Genomic DNA, 18,279 nt, shown 5'->3' on the forward strand with positions numbered 1-18,279 from the left:
ACAGAAACAGGAAACAGGAATCACCCATCTCTGTGTCTTCTTTAGAGCCATCTGAAAACTCACCTTTCTCACATTTCTTTCAGTGAACAGTGAACACCTTGTTTTATGTTAGGTTATGGCCCAGGTGTTAGAGAGAAGCCCATCTTGAAACTGAAAAGTCACAGGTTCAAACACAGTGTGTGTGTGTGTGTGTGTGTGTGTGTGTGTGTGTGTGTGTGTGTGTGTGTGTGCGTGTGCGTGTGTCTGTGTGTGTGTGTGTGTGTGTGTGTGTGTAAAACCTTCTCTCCTGCAGCTGAAGAAACTGAATGTATCCCTGCTCACTCATGTTGCTGTGGATAACAGCCTATGGCCCTAAAATGAAGCATGGTGATTTACAGAACATTATCTACTGAACATTCTCTATGAGCCCATTTGGGCACAAATACCATTCTTGGTGGTCCTGTTGGTGATACTATGGACTCACTTCCCACCAAAGCAACAGAATGCCAGGGGAGGGGGGGAGGGGTTGTCATGGGAGACAGTCACTAATTAGCTGCATTTTAATCAGCCAAAACTGCAGCAAGACAGACAGAAAATGTAAAACTGATAGATTTTTACTCATAAATGTCCTCCCATGCAACATGTTAGTTTTACTACTACAGCATGTCAGATATGAAAATCAGTAAAACAACAACAACAACAACAACAATTATTATTATTATTATTATGCAAGAAATACTGTATGCATGATCAAAAAGATAGAAAGTAAAAACTAAAACTAAAACTGGGAAGTCAAAACTTTTCACGCCAAATGAGGAACACAAGCTTTCCAGGGAGCCAGCCATGTGTCGGAGCGAGGAGTGATTGAGCTGTTCCACACGCTCTCTATACAGCTGAACAGCATGCCAGATGATTCCATGAATATTCATTGTTTGTGTGCGTGAATGGATTTATTTTCTCTTCGACGTATAGGCAGGCTCCTCACTGTCCTTTATAGCAGCCATTCCCAACCCATGTGGAAAAAGCACAATGGTGCATTGTGAAGTGAACTTAGATGAACCTGGAGACTTTCAGCATAACGAGCGCATAGTGAGACCAAGTTCATGCTGTTTGGGCCAAGTCAAAATAGGTTTGACCATTACGGTTTCCCCCCCAGAAAAAACAACAATTCCGTGTGCTTTGGAGGTTTGTTATTATGCCAAAGCATGCCTTATTGAATACAACTAACTGAAGGGTTTTGTTACAAAAAGCTAGGAACAAATATGACCGGATGTCTCAATATTTCAAAGATACAGATGATTATATCCTTTAAAATTTTACTTTTGTCTAAATAAAAGACTCGAGGTAGCTAATGATTTCAATATAGTGATTTTGTTTCTTAATCTTACCTGAATGCCAGAGCGTATCTCATCAGAGGATGCGTCAAACTTTTTAAAGGTGCGATGCAAACATTTTTAAACAATAATATATCATTGTCAAATTAACAGTGATATATTAGTATCATCGCTTATGATCACACGTGATTATTTCACAGCAGTTGTATTGTTACTGCTAGTGCTTCTCAAAATTAGGACCACATATCCCATAAGCCCCATCGCCTCCCGCGTCCCCCCTCCCTGGTGTTTTTAGCCTCACAGAGGATAAACATGATGACAGTGATTTTTCCATCAGACCTTCACTCCTTCCACCATCTCCTGTTGCCAAAACCTCTGAAGGGAGAACGTCTCGCTCTTCCTGTTTTGTGCCATAAACTAATCCAGCAGATTTCCTGTGAAATCCGACTCGATGGCACACAATGTTAAATGCAGAGTCGAGGCTGCCAGTCTTCTCAGCGCTGGTCTAGTTTGTTTATGGTAATTACACTAATGTCTACAATTAATCTGCTCATTTGACACGGTCTGGTGAAAAGGCTAACAAGCTGGCAACCATGAAATCGCACAAATCAAGATAAAAGGTTTTGGGAAAATGTCTTGAGCTTTTTTTTTCATATTATAATAATATGCAAGTATGTTGAAGAACACACTCAATATAACAACCAACAGTTTTAGGATCACAACATATAATTTGTTAGCAAACTAAGCTTGTTCAGGGCAAACCAAGCTTGTTCACCAACTTTCAGTGTGATTTTCTCTGAATGTTGCTTTTAGGAGTATGGCGATTCAAATAAGCAGATCTTCTTCACCTATTTTCAGATTTGAAAACTTTTAATCTGCACTTTCATAATCCGTAAAAAAATCAGAAAAATGACCTTGGCCTAATAGCCTACCCAAAACACCAGTCACTGTCACAATTATGTATTGATGTTTAAAGGTTAAATGTAGCTTTTTTTAAATGGCAGGGATACAATTTTGGAGTAGTTACATTTCAATCAAACATTCATGATTTCCATCGTCTGCAAAAATTGGATTCCAAATAAGAGGCTATAGGCTACATTACTGTAGTACGAAGCTATTTGGAGCTAGCGGACTCACACTAACAGTTATGTCTTCTTTAAAGTAGGCTGAGGCCCTCTGCTGTCTGTGTTGTACAAGCTGATTTTGTCTTGTTTATACTGGGGATAAAACAGTTTTAATAGGATGTCCAGAATAGAATCCATGTAATGGGCTGTAGAGGTTCTCCCTCTACAACATCCGCAAAATCCGTCCCTTTCTCACAAGACAAGCGACTCAACTCCTGGTCCAGTCACTTATCATCTCTCACCTGGACGACTGCAACGTGCTCCTGGCCGGCCTACCTGCCACCGACATCCGACCGCTTCAGCTCATTCAGAACGCTGCAGCCCGTCTGGTATTCAACCAACCCAAATTCTCTCATGTCACTCCCCTCTTCCAGGACCTCCACTGGCTTCCCATCTCGGCACGCATCAAATTCAAGACATGGTACTGGCCTACAGGGCAGTACACCAGTCAACTCCCCTGTACCTGCAATCTATGGTCAGGTTCCAAACCTCTCAGCGCTCCCTTCGCTCCTCCACCAGTGCAGGACGCCTCGCCCCTCCTTCGCTACGGGGGCTCAAAAGTCGCTCATCCCGATCTCGACTCTTCGTCCCTGGCACCTCAATGGTGGAACGAGCTTCCACCTTCGGTCAGGACAGCTGAATCACTGCCGATCTTTCGGAAAAGACTAAAGACACACCTTTTCAGGCTCCATCTGGGCCCTTCTTGATCTAACTTCTTTCTTGAAAAAAAAAAAAAACGAACCTAAACTTGTACCACTGTTCCTTCAGAAGTTGTAGTTGTCATAGACTGTGCTGCATAGTTGATTGCTCTATTGCTGACAAAAATGTGTTATTAAGTCGCTTTGGATAAAAGCGTCTGCCAAATGACGTAATGTAATGTAATGTAATGTCCATGTTCACCTCTTTGCGTGAGAGGGTATGATCTGCAGCTCTCATAGCTTTTCTGTCTTTTCTGCCTCTTAGTTGAGCCTCTTTCTCTCTCCCTTTTCTCATACCCCCTTCCCCAACACACACGCATGCACGCACGCACACACACACGCACACACACACACACACGCGCGCACATGCACAAACACGCACGCACGCACACACACACGCGCACGCACACACGCGCACGCACACACACACACACACACACACACACACACACACACACACACACACACACACACACACACACACACACACACACACACACACACACACACACACACACACACACACACACACATACCCTCTCTTTGATATAAAGGGGAATCTGTAATTTGTTATATTGGATTACATGTGAATTGCAGTACATCTCTCAATGTATGGGCCCTCTTCAACAGACTCGCTCTCTTCTGCAAATTGGATTAGCTGTGCTCTCTGCTCTGTCCTCACTGTTGTTTGCTTAAGATGTTATTGGCGTGACAGAAAGCAATATCTACTGTGTTCTACTGTGCAGCTTGTTTATCCTGGAGACAATATGGACCATAGAGCCTCTTTAAAAGCCGTTTGAAAGCTCAATCCTGCATTCATTTGCCCATATACATTTAAAGCAGGCAATTCACATACATTCTTGAAGAGCTTGACTTGACCATGGAAAATAGGATTGCTGCAACTTTCACGGGGCAATGTCAAGTCAAAATGGAGGTCTCTTCTACTTCAAAAACTACAGAACAACAGGCAGATCTTTTACAGCCTCATACCTGCATACATGTTTGCATGTAGCCTAGCATACTGCCACTAAAATAAATAAATAAAGGTTAAAAAAGCAGTGGGTGTCCTGTGAATCAGTGGTCTAAGGTGTGAACCATGTAAACCTGACTTTCTGGGTTCCAATCTGGCCCAGGATCTCTGTTGCATCTCATACCCCCCAGATTGATTGGCTAACCCGTTGGGGAGAGAAATGCGTGCAGACAGACAGGCGGACATAGTTTTCCTCATTCTATAGATTCTGTAGTAGGATAGGATTCTATTACCCTAGTAGGATAGTAGGATAGGATTCTATAGACCTTATTCGCTAACCCCGGACAGTGCCATATTGTTGACATACCGTCCTGCAGCTGACAACTATAGTAACGGCCTTATTGTCATTTCTGTTCCATTACAAAATAGCGATAGTGATGACAGCAATAAAAACCCCAGAGTTGTTGTTTGTATGCTGCCGTTAATGCCTGTAATAATAAACAAAAGAAAAAATGACGTGAACAGACTTTGCTGTGAGGAGCTGTCAGAAAGTTTCACCTGTCTCTCCTAACTATCCACACATCTCTCCTGTGCTGACGTATCCTCCGTCTCGCTCCCTTCACGTCTGTGGACGGTAGAAATAAACAAACCACGGGGACTTTATTGCTGTCATTACTACAGCCGTGTGTAACGCAGGTCACCATCTGAACACAATTGGAACGATACAGGTAACGCTAACGGCGGGCTAGCTTCCTATAAACGCTGCTCTTACATAGACTGTCACTTAAGAGCTGCTGCGCTATGTCGAGAACATGGTGGCGGTGGGCGTGCCCGTACATGAGTGACGTCAATCGAATAAGGTCTATAGTAGGATAGTAGGATAGGATTCTATAGCAATATAGTAGGATGCCATTCACTTCAAACAGATTAGTCTCCGGCAGTCCCCCACCTCTCATGATTCGTTTCCATTAGTTGAAAGTTGGCACGAGTGCATCCCACACACCGGCCGCGTCACCATGATGCTTCCTTTGACCTTTCACCCCGCTCCACTGCGCTCCCCCACAATCCACCAGACCACCACCCGTGAAACAGCTGGCAATGAGTCAGACTCCTCCATACCTGTGTAGGAGCAGGGAGCACCGCGGCCCAGATTGGCCAACGATCTGTTCCAAAGAAAGAATGAAGTGAGAAAGTTTGATGAAACGTAATGTTTTGTTGTTTATGCCGCGGTTTCAGTTCTACTGTTTTGTACCTGTGGAGAAACGGGGATGGAAGTTTTCTGTTCCCCCCCGTAGGAGGACACTCATCATCTCTGCACCGCGGGGAGTCGTGCTTACGCCTCTACAAAGCCGTAAATGATCTGGAAAATGAGGAAATAAATACTCCCGAGATAACACTTGCTCATCTGTGTAATGTTGTCAAGTGTTTAACCCTGTCTCATAAAACAAGACCAAACGCCCCGGAAGGTTTCTAGAAAATCCCTGCATTCCTGAGCGGAGATTTTTTTTGTTTTTGTTTTGGTGATGTCTCCCTGATTTAGAGCAAATCCATGATTGATCATGGTGTCCGCCACCACCAACACTGCAGCAGCTGTGACAAATAACCACGAGGAAACAATAAAATATCCCTCCCTCTTGGAAATACGACAGGAATGTCTTTAATTTGAGATGTCTCGGTCTCGTTTGCTTCTTCTTATGAGGATTCCTCTCCAAACCCACATCTCATGTGTAATATCGTTCCACTGCCCTGTGAAATTATATCATGGCCTAGCTTCTAATGTAGAACATATGAAGGGATGACCTGAAAAACTGCTGTATATCTATCTGGGAGGATAGAAATGTAATATTTAAAAACAAATAATCATCTAATATCAATAATGTCTGTATCTTGTAAGTTAAGAGGGCCCAAGATGGCTAATACTGTCAGCAATCACTTTGTTGGGATTAGGTGTCACATTTTCCATATGGTGGATATCTGATTCTGGAATGGAACTCGTCATATCAGGAAATGAGAGGAGAGGAAAGCCTCATGCTGTTGGAAAAGCAGAATGCCCACAAAGATAGAGGCAAAAGAAATAGGAATAAGCCACATACCAAAATGACAGAATAGTTATATTTCCATTGATTCACAAAATGACATATATGAGCAACATATTTTCTGTTCTTACATATGGATCAGAGATGTGGACACTGACAGAGGAAGCAAAATGAAGGATGCGTGCATTTGAGATATGTTGCTACTAGGAGAATGCTCAAGATCAGCTGGAGAAGATTTTTTCCAAATTATAAGGTTCTGGAACTGGTGGGAGAAGACAGATATATTATGAAGAAGATTGCAGAGAGAACGTTTGAGTTTGCGGGGCACATTCTGAGAGGATCCAGCTGAAGGCTGTTGACAAGAGTTTTGGATGATTGAAGGGAAACCAGGAGTAGGAAGACAACGCATAGTGTGGCTTGATGACATAAAGAGATGGAGGAAAGAAGATCTGAACAAAGAGAAAGGCTGAGATGAGAAACCTTCGGGTCGAAGACGGCACAAATGATTGATTGATTGATTAATATACAATTTAGACACCACCAATGCAGCAGGAAAGGCTGGGTATCCAGGCTGAGCTGGGCGCAGCCTGCCGCAGCTCGACAGCGGGACAGGCTCTGTGCTCGCGCTCCCGGGTTGAAAACAGCACGTTTCCTGGTTATGAAATCCTGCTAACAGACAAACAGACTAACAGATGGAATGGGGCGAAAAAACCCTGTCCAGCTCTGTTGGTGGAGGTAAAAAAAGCAAGAAAAAAGCAAAGTGGATTACCACTTTAACCACAGACCAAATTTGTGACCAAACAACAATGCAGGAACCTCAGCTATTTACACTTGACAGGAAACCCATTTTACACCAGGAAAAAGGTAAATAAAAATGCATATTTTTTGATCCACTTATCTATAAAACCCAAACCATTATTGACTCAATTATATAATATACAATTTAAGAGCTAGTAGGGCAGCTAGCATGTTGGCGGGCTGGCCGTGTCTCTGTAAGCTCTGGGGGGCGCTCTACCTTGTTCAACATATCTGCTAATAAATGACCTGCGGGCAGCTTCATCCTGCAGCCGCTGTTCAGGGTCACATAGCACACAGGAGTGTCTTAATCCCCCATATGGAGGCATGGAGAGGAGCCCAAACCTTAGATAAGACTGAGGGAGGAAGAGAGAGACAGAGAGAGAGAGAGCTTAGAGAGAGATGATCTTTCTCTTTCTTGCTTGGTTTCTCTCTGAAATTCTCTCTCTCTGTTACATATATCTCTGTTACAATTCAATTCAAAGAGCTTTATTGGCATGACGTAGACCATTGGTTCCCAAACGGTGGTCCGCCCCGCGAAAGAATTGGATTTTTTTTTTTTTTTTTTTTTTACAGTTTTTACATACACATTAACCCTGAGCAGTTGCTGGATTTGGCAGATTTTCAGAAATATCGCGACATTTGGGAAACATCACAATTTTGAACATTTACTTTCAGAGGCTGCAGCAGGCTCAGTTTTAAAGCCAGAGTGAAGTTTCTGGTATCATATGAAACTACAAGACTTAAAGGGGGACTTACCACCCAGATATGTAACAAAACGGCATGCTGCTTGATTTGAAAAAACCTATGGGAAAAAACAAGAAATTACGTATCCTCTTGTCTATACTATACTCTTTGGCTGTGCTCAGCTCAGGATTTTTTTCCCGGAAATCGACGCCATTACAGTTTGCCCACCGCCTCGAAAATAATTTATATGAGAGCTGCAATATCTTTATAAATATCAACAACTAGCAAAAGCTGGTGGCCGGGGACACCTCGCCATTCCGAAGTGTCGGCATTCCGATCATTGACTTCTATGCTTTCGGAGAGGCGGCCCTTTTTTTTATCTCCAAAAAATGTTTCCCCGAGAGGTTAGGTTAGGCTTAGGCGTGGGGGGTGGGAGAGGTTAGGTTTAGGGTTAGGGTCTGGGGGAGGGTTCTTTCGCAATGGCGAGGTTAGGGTTAGAATTTTGTCGGAATGCCGGTATTTCGGAGTGCCGACATTTCGGAATGCCGAGGTGTCCCCCTGGTGGCCTGTATGGAAACAGCGTTGCTCAAAATGGTTGAAAGTTATATAAATTTGCCATTCAGTGGCGAACTAGAAATTGAATTATTTTTCTCCCATGTGTGTGTGTGTGTCTTGTCTAACTTACGTTAGGAGAGCCTAGTGACGCAAGGCTGGCTGCCGCAGCACAGCACAATAGGACAAACCCCCCGCTCTGGGGTAACACAATGTGAGATTTCTCCACGTTATGCCCTTGTCCAGCTTGCCATATAGACCGCCATGAGGTCCCTTTTTGATTTTCGTTTCTCCCCTTTTCGTGATTGTTGTCAAAAGTTGTGCAAAAGTTTTCCTCTTGAGTGCAGAGCTGCAGCGGGGCGCAGAGCGTTCTCCTCCTCCCTCCTCCCAGACCCCGGCTGGCGAAACAGCCTTCTGCGAAGCACCCACACGGAGCAACAACAAACAAACACAGACAGAAATAGCTGGTGTGCGATTTTTCTGCACAATCAGTGTCTGAGATTGGGTACAGGATTGCGGGAATCCCGCATCTGTTTGCGAAGGTGCGACTGGACAGGACGCTTTTCACAGACAGGGGCACAGCGTCAGTGCAGCAGCAGCAGCAGTAGCAGTAGCCTATAAGTCGGAGGCGAGTCACTTCATCTGCCTTCTCCTCCCCGTTGACTCAAAAGTGAACAAGGAAAATACATTTTAGGCTGTAGGCTGCTTTAGTCCTCCTTTTTTTGTTTTGTTTCTGTTTGACAAAGCACCCCGGACAATTTTTATTGTGAAGAACCTACAGATACAGCTGTGACTATTGACAGAGAGGGATAGAGAGAGAGAGGTGTGTGTGTGTGTGTGTGTGTGTGTGTGTGTGTGTGTGTGTGTGTGTGTGTGTGTGTGTGCGTGTGCGTGCATGCATGTGTGTGTGAGTGTCTGTGTGTGTCCATTTTGAACCAGCTAGTATTGTTATTTAGTTCATCTGCTGCTATTGCATGGTTAAATCAGCTAATTTTATTTTAGGGGGGGGGGTATACGCAGTGGAAGTGGTCCCTGGGAAATTTGGTTTGGTACGTAGTGGTACTTGGTCAGAAAAGTTTGGGAACCCCTGACGTAGACTACATGTGCACATGTTGCCAAAGCATAGATAAAACATAAATGAGATAGATTTTTTTTAAAGATATGAAACTGCACACACACACACACACACACACACACACACACACACACACGCGCGCGCACGCACACACACACACACACACACACACACACACACACACACACACACACACACTTCACTTTCTCTCTCTCTCATTGATTCGAGCAAACATCCACCAGCTTTCAATACAGTCTCTCACTCTCTCTTCCTTGCAATATTTTGTTGTCAAATATAGGGGAGAGGCGAGCCAGCCGAAGTTTGTCTTTCAGTGTCACGGCACAACTTTATGTACAAGCCTTTACTTGTTTCGCATCAAATGAGGCCACGTGCATAAAGGTAACTTTAAGATTCAAATTCTCTCTCCATCTACCTCTCTGTCTCCTCTGTCTGTTTGTCAGTCCATGTCTCTCTCATCCCCTCACACCATCACCCCCCCACACACACACACACGCTCTATGTCAGTGTTTTTTTTGTCTGGCGCGCTCTTTGAGTCCGGGAGGCTTAGAGTTGTGAAGAGAGGGGGTGATAGTGGAAGAGTGATGGGGAGAGACGTGGGCCTGTTTGAAGGATCGCAGCGGAAGTCCATATTCCTCGTGTGAAGCATATGGAGCCCACATGGATGGCTTCTCTCCCTCTCTGGGCTTTTTAGGCTGGAGGGTGATGCTCTGATGACGGTCCAAAACAATCTCCTTCCTCTCTCTGGACATTAGTTATGAGGATTAGTTGTTTCCTTCTGCGGCGTGCGCCCATCAAAGGCGTCCCAAAATGGCCCCTGTCTATTTTTGGACTGACACCGTGTTCCCCTCGCTGTGTGCAGACAGCGAGGAGATACAGTAGCAGCGTATAAACAGCCGAACTCCTGATAGGATAGGCGAGACAGTGCAAATAAAAGAAAAAGATCCAAAGAAAAAGGAAGTGATCTTAAACATGTCGACGCAGAGAACTGAAGAGTTTGATTGCACAATGAGCTATCCATTATTTGAAAATTGTGGCAAACTCTGACAAAATGACTGCTGGCTAGACGTCTGCTACCCGACCCAAACCCGACAGGACCCAAGACCCGATGGTCGGGTAGGGCCTGGTTTTTAGGTCTCGGGGAGAACATGCAAACTCCACACAGAAAGGCCCTTTTTGATGACCCTACCCGGGCGTACGGCAACCATTTTAGGGCATCCTCGTCATTCAGAGGTTTGGCTGTCATTCCTCAGTCTAAGCGTTGTCAGTTGTCATGTCTCCTAGTAAACCATGTTGAGTGTGCTCTGAAACACCTTCAGTCCTCACACGAAAACGCTGTCATTCTTCCTGCATTACTGTTTCACTCCTGACACGTCAGTCATCGCACAATACGGCGTCACTCGTCAGTCATCAGTCCTCACTCGTCAGTCATCACTCGTCATTCATCACTCATCACTCATCAGTCCTCACTCGTCAGTCATCACTCGTCATTCATCACTCATCACTCATCAGTCCTCACTCGTCAGGCATCACTCCTCACTCATCAGTCATCACTTATCACTCAAACTAGCTGTCAGTCATCACTCCTCATGTCTCACACGAAAACGCTGTCATTTCTCCTGCAACATGCCTCAGTTATCACTCAAACTCATCACACACGGAAGAACACCAAAAACAACAAATGACAGCGTTTTCATGTGAGACGTGAGGAGTGATGACTGACAGCTAGTTTGAGTGATAAGTGAGGCACGTTGCAGGAGGAATGACAACATTTTTGTGTGAGACGTGAGGAGTGATGACTGACGAGTGAGGACTGACGAGTGAGGACTGATGAGTGAGGACTGATGACTGACGAGTGATGACTGACGTGTGAGGAGTGAAACAGTAATGCAGGAAGAATGACAGCGTTTTCGTGTGAGGACTGAAGGTGTTTCAGAGCACACTCGACATGGTTTATTAGGTGGCATGACAACTGACAACGCTTAGACAGAGGAATGACAGCCAAACCTCTGAATGACAAGGATGCCCTAAAATGGTTGCCGTACGGGCGGTGGGCACTCGAGGACATGCGGACGGGCACGCACTCCTTCAGTGCTCACAGCGTCCCAGGTGGGAATCGAACCCACTGTAGCTGTGAGGCGACAAGAAGTGGACTCTACAGTATATAATTTAATAGTGTTTATATTTAGCATTTTTACTTATATGAAATCTCAACACTTGTTATGATCTTTTGTGCAGTGATGGCAATATTGTGACCATTGCATTGTGTACCATGAAGAAGTTGTACTGAAAGAAACGAGAAATAAATAATGATTTCAACAACATTTAACAACATGTTAAAGTTAAAGTCCCAGCTGAGTCTTGAAGTGAGAGGCGTTGGCATCCATCTTCCACATTTAACAAGATGGGCGCCATGGCAAATACCCCTCTCTCTGTGACATGGCATGCGATGTCCCACCACTGAATTGTCTGAGAACTTCTCTGGATTGATTTATAATACCCGTGATTTATGCAAAATATTACTGTTGGAAGAGTATTTTGAGTTATTGGGAGACAATTACAGATGTCTAGTTTCTTTGAAAGTGGAACCCTGTACACACTCTGCCAAGAATCCTCTGACTCGCACATCATCGCACGGCTGCCTCAACTCCCAACTGTAAACTAACAATTACGTCGCATTCCAGGTCAGTTTGTGGTTGTCCAACACATTTATATTGCTCCAATTAACTTCCCCAGGCCCTCGACTACGGGGATAAATTCACCCAAATGGACGGATGGTGCTGCCTGCGGTTTCAATGCTATTTGGTTTATTTATCATTTCAGCATTGTTAGTGGGTCTGTGGCTTCAGCATTCCCTGAGTTGTCACTTGGACAGCCAACACAACATTCTGATGAAAAACACGGTCCGCATCACCAGTGGAAGTTGTCATCGTGATTTCTGCCAAGCAACACGAAGGAATGCTTCACTCAACTTAATTACAAGTCTACTTTGTGTAATTACTGCAATGCCACAGGGATGTGACAAGAGACTCATGGTCCTCAAGTGTCTGTCTTCAAGGAAACCATTACTTCATGTTCCTTCGCCCGCACAAAACATGGCCTAGTGCTATCTGGACGACGGAGCAGCAGTGAGCAGCGCTGGCCTGAGTGATCGCGTGTGCATCCTAGCATTAAAAATGCATCTTGTCTTGGAATGTTAATCCCACATAGCAAGCACATGAATGTTGTAATGTGATGTATAATGTAACGCAGGGAGTGGAGGAAGACTAGAGATTTGAGTGTGGAAGCTTGCTGGTTTAAATGCTGGCAGGTAAAGTGAATGATCATCTTCCCTTGAGAAATACACATACTGTAGGGCCATATCCACCTGGTGTAGGGCCCCCCTGGTGCAAAGCGCAGCGCACGACTTGTCATTGCTAGTTTGTGCTAGGGTTAGGGTCAGTTCATACAGTATTTAGATGTGTTGCTGTACAGTATACATGTGTTAGGGTTAGGGTCAGTTCATACAGTATTTAGATGTGTTGCTGTATACATGTGTTAGGGTTATGGTCAGTTCATACAGTATTTAGATGTGTTGCTGTATACATGTGTTAGGGTTATGGTCAGTTCATACAGTATTTAGATGTGTTGCTGTATACATGTGCTAGGGTTAGGGTCAGTTCATACAGTATTTAGATGTGTTGCTGTATACATGTGTTAGGGTTATGGTCAGTTCATACAGTATTTAGATGTGTTGCTGTATACATGTGTTAGGGTTAGGGTCAGTTCATACAGTATTTAGATGTGTTGCTGTATACATGTGTTAGGGTTATGGTCAGTTCATACAGTATTTAGATGTGTTGCTGTATACATGTGCTAGGGTTAGGGTCAGTTCATACAGTATTTAGATGTGTTGCTGTATACATGTGTTAGGGTTATGGTCAGTTCATACAGTATTTAGATGTGTTGCTGTATACATGTGTTAGGGTTAGGGTCAGTTCATACAGTATTTAGATGTGTTGCTGACTGCTGTATACAGTACATGTGTTAGGGTTAGGGTCAGTTCATACAGTATTTATATGTGTTGCTGTGTACATGTGTTAGGGTTAGGGTCAGTTCATACAGTATTTAGATGTGTTGCTGTATACATGTGTTAGGGTTAGGGTCAGTTACAGTATTTAGATGTGTTGCTGTATACATGTGAAGCAGAAAAGCGCTTCTCTGCATTAAAGGTTCTGAAAAGATTCCTCTGAGTGGCATACATTTCACATTCATATAGATGAGATGATTCTCAATCAACTCTCCTGGCTGCCTCTATGAAAGATCTTCACTCCCAAATGACCTGACCCACTTTTACTTGAAGCTACTCCGATGCCGCTGGCGGATTAAACCATATATCATAAACTTCCTATAAAATATACTTAAAAATGCTTATTTTCTCAATGACACATACGTTACTCATGTACAGTATAGGAGGACATAGATTATGTAAGTAGTATACTTTCAATTAAAATATTTATAAAAGGAAAAAACTAAAAACAAATTTGCAGTTACATGGTTTCTACCTGTCAGCACTGATATTTAACATTCATATACAATTCTCAGTATACTCTGGCTGTCTCCCCAGCTGCTTATAAAATACCTTCACTCCCTGCTGGTCTGGCCCACTTCATCCTGCCTAACTGGCCCTAAAATATGCTCTTTCATCCACTTCTTAAGTTGGGCTTACCTTGAACACCAGGCTTAGTGAGTTCAGCCCCTTCGCGCCGATCCCTCTGAATAGCGGACAGCGTCAGGCGGCCCCTTCACCCCGATATCTCTGAATATAGCGGAGAGCGTCAGGCGGCGGGAATGTCAAAAGAGCCAGGAGGGCAGGGGATCAGTGACCTTGCACCCTCCTATCTTTGGCTGTAGTCCTGATTTACTGAAGCGGGCTAAACCCCTCACCTTGGAGGCTCGCAGAAGGTCCGGATAAAAGTTTCTGGAATGTCCCCTCAATGTCAATTTCCCCTGTTATCTGCTGCAGTCCCTCCAACACTTCATCCTGCACCATAAATACACTGATGTCTTCCATCTGAGGATTTGACTATCTCTTCTTTAATGGCTTTCTGGGAGATCAGTTCAGCAATAGCCCAGAATGAATTTTAAAATTTTAACTTTCTTTATGATGGGTCGATTTGCTGATCACATTCACACAGTTCTGCAAATTCACACCGGGAGTGTGCATGGGTCAATCGCTGAGCAGATCCACTAGGGGCAGTTGGAGATTATGGGCCCTATCGACGTACGGCGCTATCGTTTGCATTGCATTTGCGCGCCTCTTATTGCTATCTTCCCAGCGTCTTAAGCTATCGTCTGCCTCGTTTTGCGCTGGGATGACGCAGGTGTAGGCGTGGCCCAGGTGTGTCCGTGGGCCTCTAGCCTATCACCTGTCTCACGCAAGTGTCACTTAGCGCTCTGGCAAGATACCGTCGGTATGTTCTGAGCGCAAAGAGAGGTCTGGGCGTTGCCCGTTCCAAAATAGGCGTTCCAGCGCAATGTATTAGAAAAAATCGCCTTGGGTGCTCTCAATTTTAACGCAGACGTACGCCTGAGCGCAGACAGTCTCCACATCTCCATACAGTGCAGGAAATCCTTGCTTGGATCAATTTACGCACTGCATGGATGTCACTCTCCACTCGCGCCTGCACACACTCTTCTCTCCTCGGAATGCCACGTTGATTTTCAACTATAGCCTACATTGCAGAAAAAACACACCTTGATTTAAAAATGAGAATTCATTCATCATGGTTTTATTAGGCTACATAATTCCCGACCATACAGGTTTGTGGTGTGAGGTAACTGTAATACCCTGGTTTCTAACCATGCATTATTTGTTTATATCACAGTCTGTTACTGCTGAGTATTTTGTTGTTTTCTTTATACTATACTTCAAAGGGTTAAATTGTTGATTGCTGTCTTGGAATCACAAGTAATAGTTGTCATGGTTACCTGAGGAACACTTGGCCGATTACAAGGCTGGTTATTGGGTTGGCGAGGGGAGGTCCTGAGACGTGGAAAAGTATTGAACGAGGGGGAGGAGACTAACGAGGAAGAAACGGGGAATAGGGGAAAAGCCGAGAGGAACCTACACAAGTACTCGCCGTCGCGGTTTTGTTTGATTTAATTGAACTGTAAAGTACAGTAGCGTTTCTGTTAACGTGCCTGACGGGCGTGAGATCGGGACTGTCGTCTTTGCCGAGGAAAAGAGTGCTTTCTTTGCCGTGGAGAGAGATTGGTCTACACGCGTGCATGTTCGGGACTGTCCTCCTGAGAGGGAAAGTGATTTCTTCTTACTGTGAAGAGATATCAGTCTAAAGCGTGCGTGTTGGTGACTGTCGTTTCTGCCGAAGTACAGAGTGCTTTTCTAACTCTTACTGTGGAGCGAGTCAGCTGCAAAACTCCGTGACTGGGATTGTTTAGCTGCCGCTGCTGCACCATTGAGGGGAGAAACTCGGTGTTCGTCACCTGCCTGCACAGACGGGGAGGCATGAGACAACGTGAGCTGTGGCCCCGCGCTGAACAGGGATCCCCTGCTCTACTCATCTCTGCTGTGTGTGGACGGGAGATAGGATCGGTTCCGTGTCAGGTGGTTGGGTCACCAACTACCGTTCTGTGACGTGAAGAGGATTTCCCATTGGCCTTCTCTGCACGTGGAGGTAATCTGTTGCTTTCAAGTTTCTCCTGAGCTCCAACTAAGCGCGCCAACGAACCAATGCAAGCTTGCTTAGAATAGAACTACCGTAAAATAGGAACAGAGTGCACTCAAAATAATCGGGTAACTAAATTGACATTTGGGGTTTATCTATTTTATTTTCATAGTGTTGGGTTGTATTTTTGATGTGAATAATAATTAATTCATTCCACCCATTCATTCAGTTAAACAATATCAAGAAACTGAGATACTGTGTGGTTGTCTTGTTATTTCTCATTAAAGGTAGAATACGTGAATAAGGTAACTCACATTTCCATATTAATATTCTATTGGGGTATTAACACCCAGGTTGTTCTACTGGCCTTTCATGGTCATTTCTAAGTGTGAGAATTATAATTAACCCTAGACTTGTTTATCACACATGGAGGTGGCTCTTTCACCATTTTACTTAGTACTGTTGATTAAAGGGGTTTGATGCTTTATTACGAAATATAAAGTATTCCTCATATAACGAGCCTATGGTGAAAAAGGGTTACATTTGGGGGCTCGTCCGGGATTTTTGATTATTATTTGCTGGAATTTGTGAGTTTGGTTACTAATGGTCATTGTGTATCTACTGTCAAAACAGATTTTTTTTTGGTTGTTCTACTATTCTGAGTGTACAAAATGGATGCTGCTGAGATTGAAGCTTGGTGTAAAAACAAACATGTGCCTTCTGAAATGGCAGTGGTCTTAAGTGATGTTGCCAATGGTGTCACAAATGATGATTTATATCAGGCTTTGGATCTGGTTAAAGTGTTAGGAAAATCTAAGGTAATTGATCGCAGCCTAGATACACTTTCTAAAACACATTTTGTGCTAATTGAGACATCTATTGACGTTACTAAGCATGTCATGCCTGACTGGGTGGGGATTGGAGAGGGTGTCCATTGGCCAGTGAGCACCATCACCCCTGTTGTGGCGGAAGAAGAGTTTCAGGCCAAGTTGCTGTCATTTCTCAAGAATGAAGGAAAGACTGTTGCTGATGTTAAAGGTCTGCTGAACCCCTCATCTTCACCACTTGATGTAAACACCCAGCTGATCAGTGCCATAAGTTCTCTGGTGGACAAATGTCAAAATGTGCCAGCTGAGAGTCAAAGCTACAGAAAGCTCCGCATGTTTTCGGGTTTGAAACCTACCCCCAGCGGGGAGGAGGAGTACGATCCATGGGCGGAGCAAACAACCCATTTGATGCAAGAGTGGCAATGCAGTGACAATGTAAAGAAACAGAGAATTGTGGAAAGTCTGAAAGGTTCTGCTGCTGATATAGTGCGGTTCCTCAAAGCCCAGAACCCCACTGCTACCTCATACGACTATATGCAAGCTCTGGAAACAGCTTTTGGAACTACTGAAAATGCATCCGATCTGATGTACAGATTCAGACAGACATACCAAAGTGAAGGGGAAAAGTTGTCCACCTACCTGCTTCGACTGGATAAATTGCTACACTGTGTGCTAAGGAAAGGAGGGATCGAGTTGTATCATATGAACCGGCTTCGCATTGAACAGATTGTGAGAGGTGCGTTGTCCCAGGACATGATTGCTCTTCGCATCCGCATGACATACAAACTGCGACCACCACCGACCTTCACTGAGCTACTGAGGGAGGTCAGGGAGGAAGAGGATATGCTTCAAAGTAGAAGTGCTGCCAAGACTGCAGTGATGTCTAAGGCTGTGACTCTCATTCCTGCTCCTACTCTAGATACTAATGTCAGCCCTGAAATGGAACAGCTGAAAAGAGAAATCAGTGTGATGAAAGCTGAAATGACTTGTCTTAAATCCGCTACAGTTGCAGTGAGACCTGACACTCAAAGTAAAAAGTCTGAAACCCCTGCAAAGACTAAATACAAGAGGAATGACACTCCACAGGGGGTTGCCAATGATAGCAATCGACCTGGAATCTTTTGCTACAGATGTGGCGAGGATGGACACTTCAGTAGAGAATGTGAGGGAGAAGAAAACCTCAAGAAGGTGAACCAACGCCTCATCAAACTGACAAGGAAGACGGAAAACTACAGGGGGGCTCAGTAGAGGAACGGCCTGGCGTCCCCTTAGTGAACACACGTTCCACCAAGTGCAGCAACACAAATGAGAGAGTGGATGACATCATACCTGAAGGCTTGGTGGGTCCAAGCTCCGCTGTACCATTGCAGATTGAAGGCATTTATGCTAAAGCAATACTCGATACTGGGTCTCAAGTGACTTTGCTGTACAGATCCTTCTACAACAGATATTTGACACACCTGCCATTGACACCTATCAGTGTCTTGCAGATATGGGGTCTAAGTCCTGCTGACTA

The 18,279-nt window shown here is 44.3% G+C and overlaps 1 protein-coding gene across 1 annotated transcript; it reads left to right on the plus strand.

The window, feature by feature from the left end:
- Positions 1 to 16,835: 16,835 nt before the first annotated feature.
- On the plus strand, positions 16,836 to 18,011 carry LOC310773082 (paraneoplastic antigen Ma1 homolog; the record flags this gene model as incomplete). Its single annotated transcript, XM_083633001.1, has 1 exon — positions 16,836 to 18,011. The coding sequence occupies one exon, from the start codon at positions 16,836 to 16,838 to the stop codon at positions 18,009 to 18,011; it is 1,176 nt and encodes a 391-aa protein (XP_083489127.1).
- Between the last annotated feature and the right edge of the window lie 268 nt (positions 18,012 to 18,279).

This window comes from Poromitra crassiceps (genome assembly GCF_964638095.1).
Source record: "Poromitra crassiceps genome assembly, chromosome: 3".
Taxonomy (NCBI): domain Eukaryota; kingdom Metazoa; phylum Chordata; class Actinopteri; order Beryciformes; family Melamphaidae; genus Poromitra; species Poromitra crassiceps.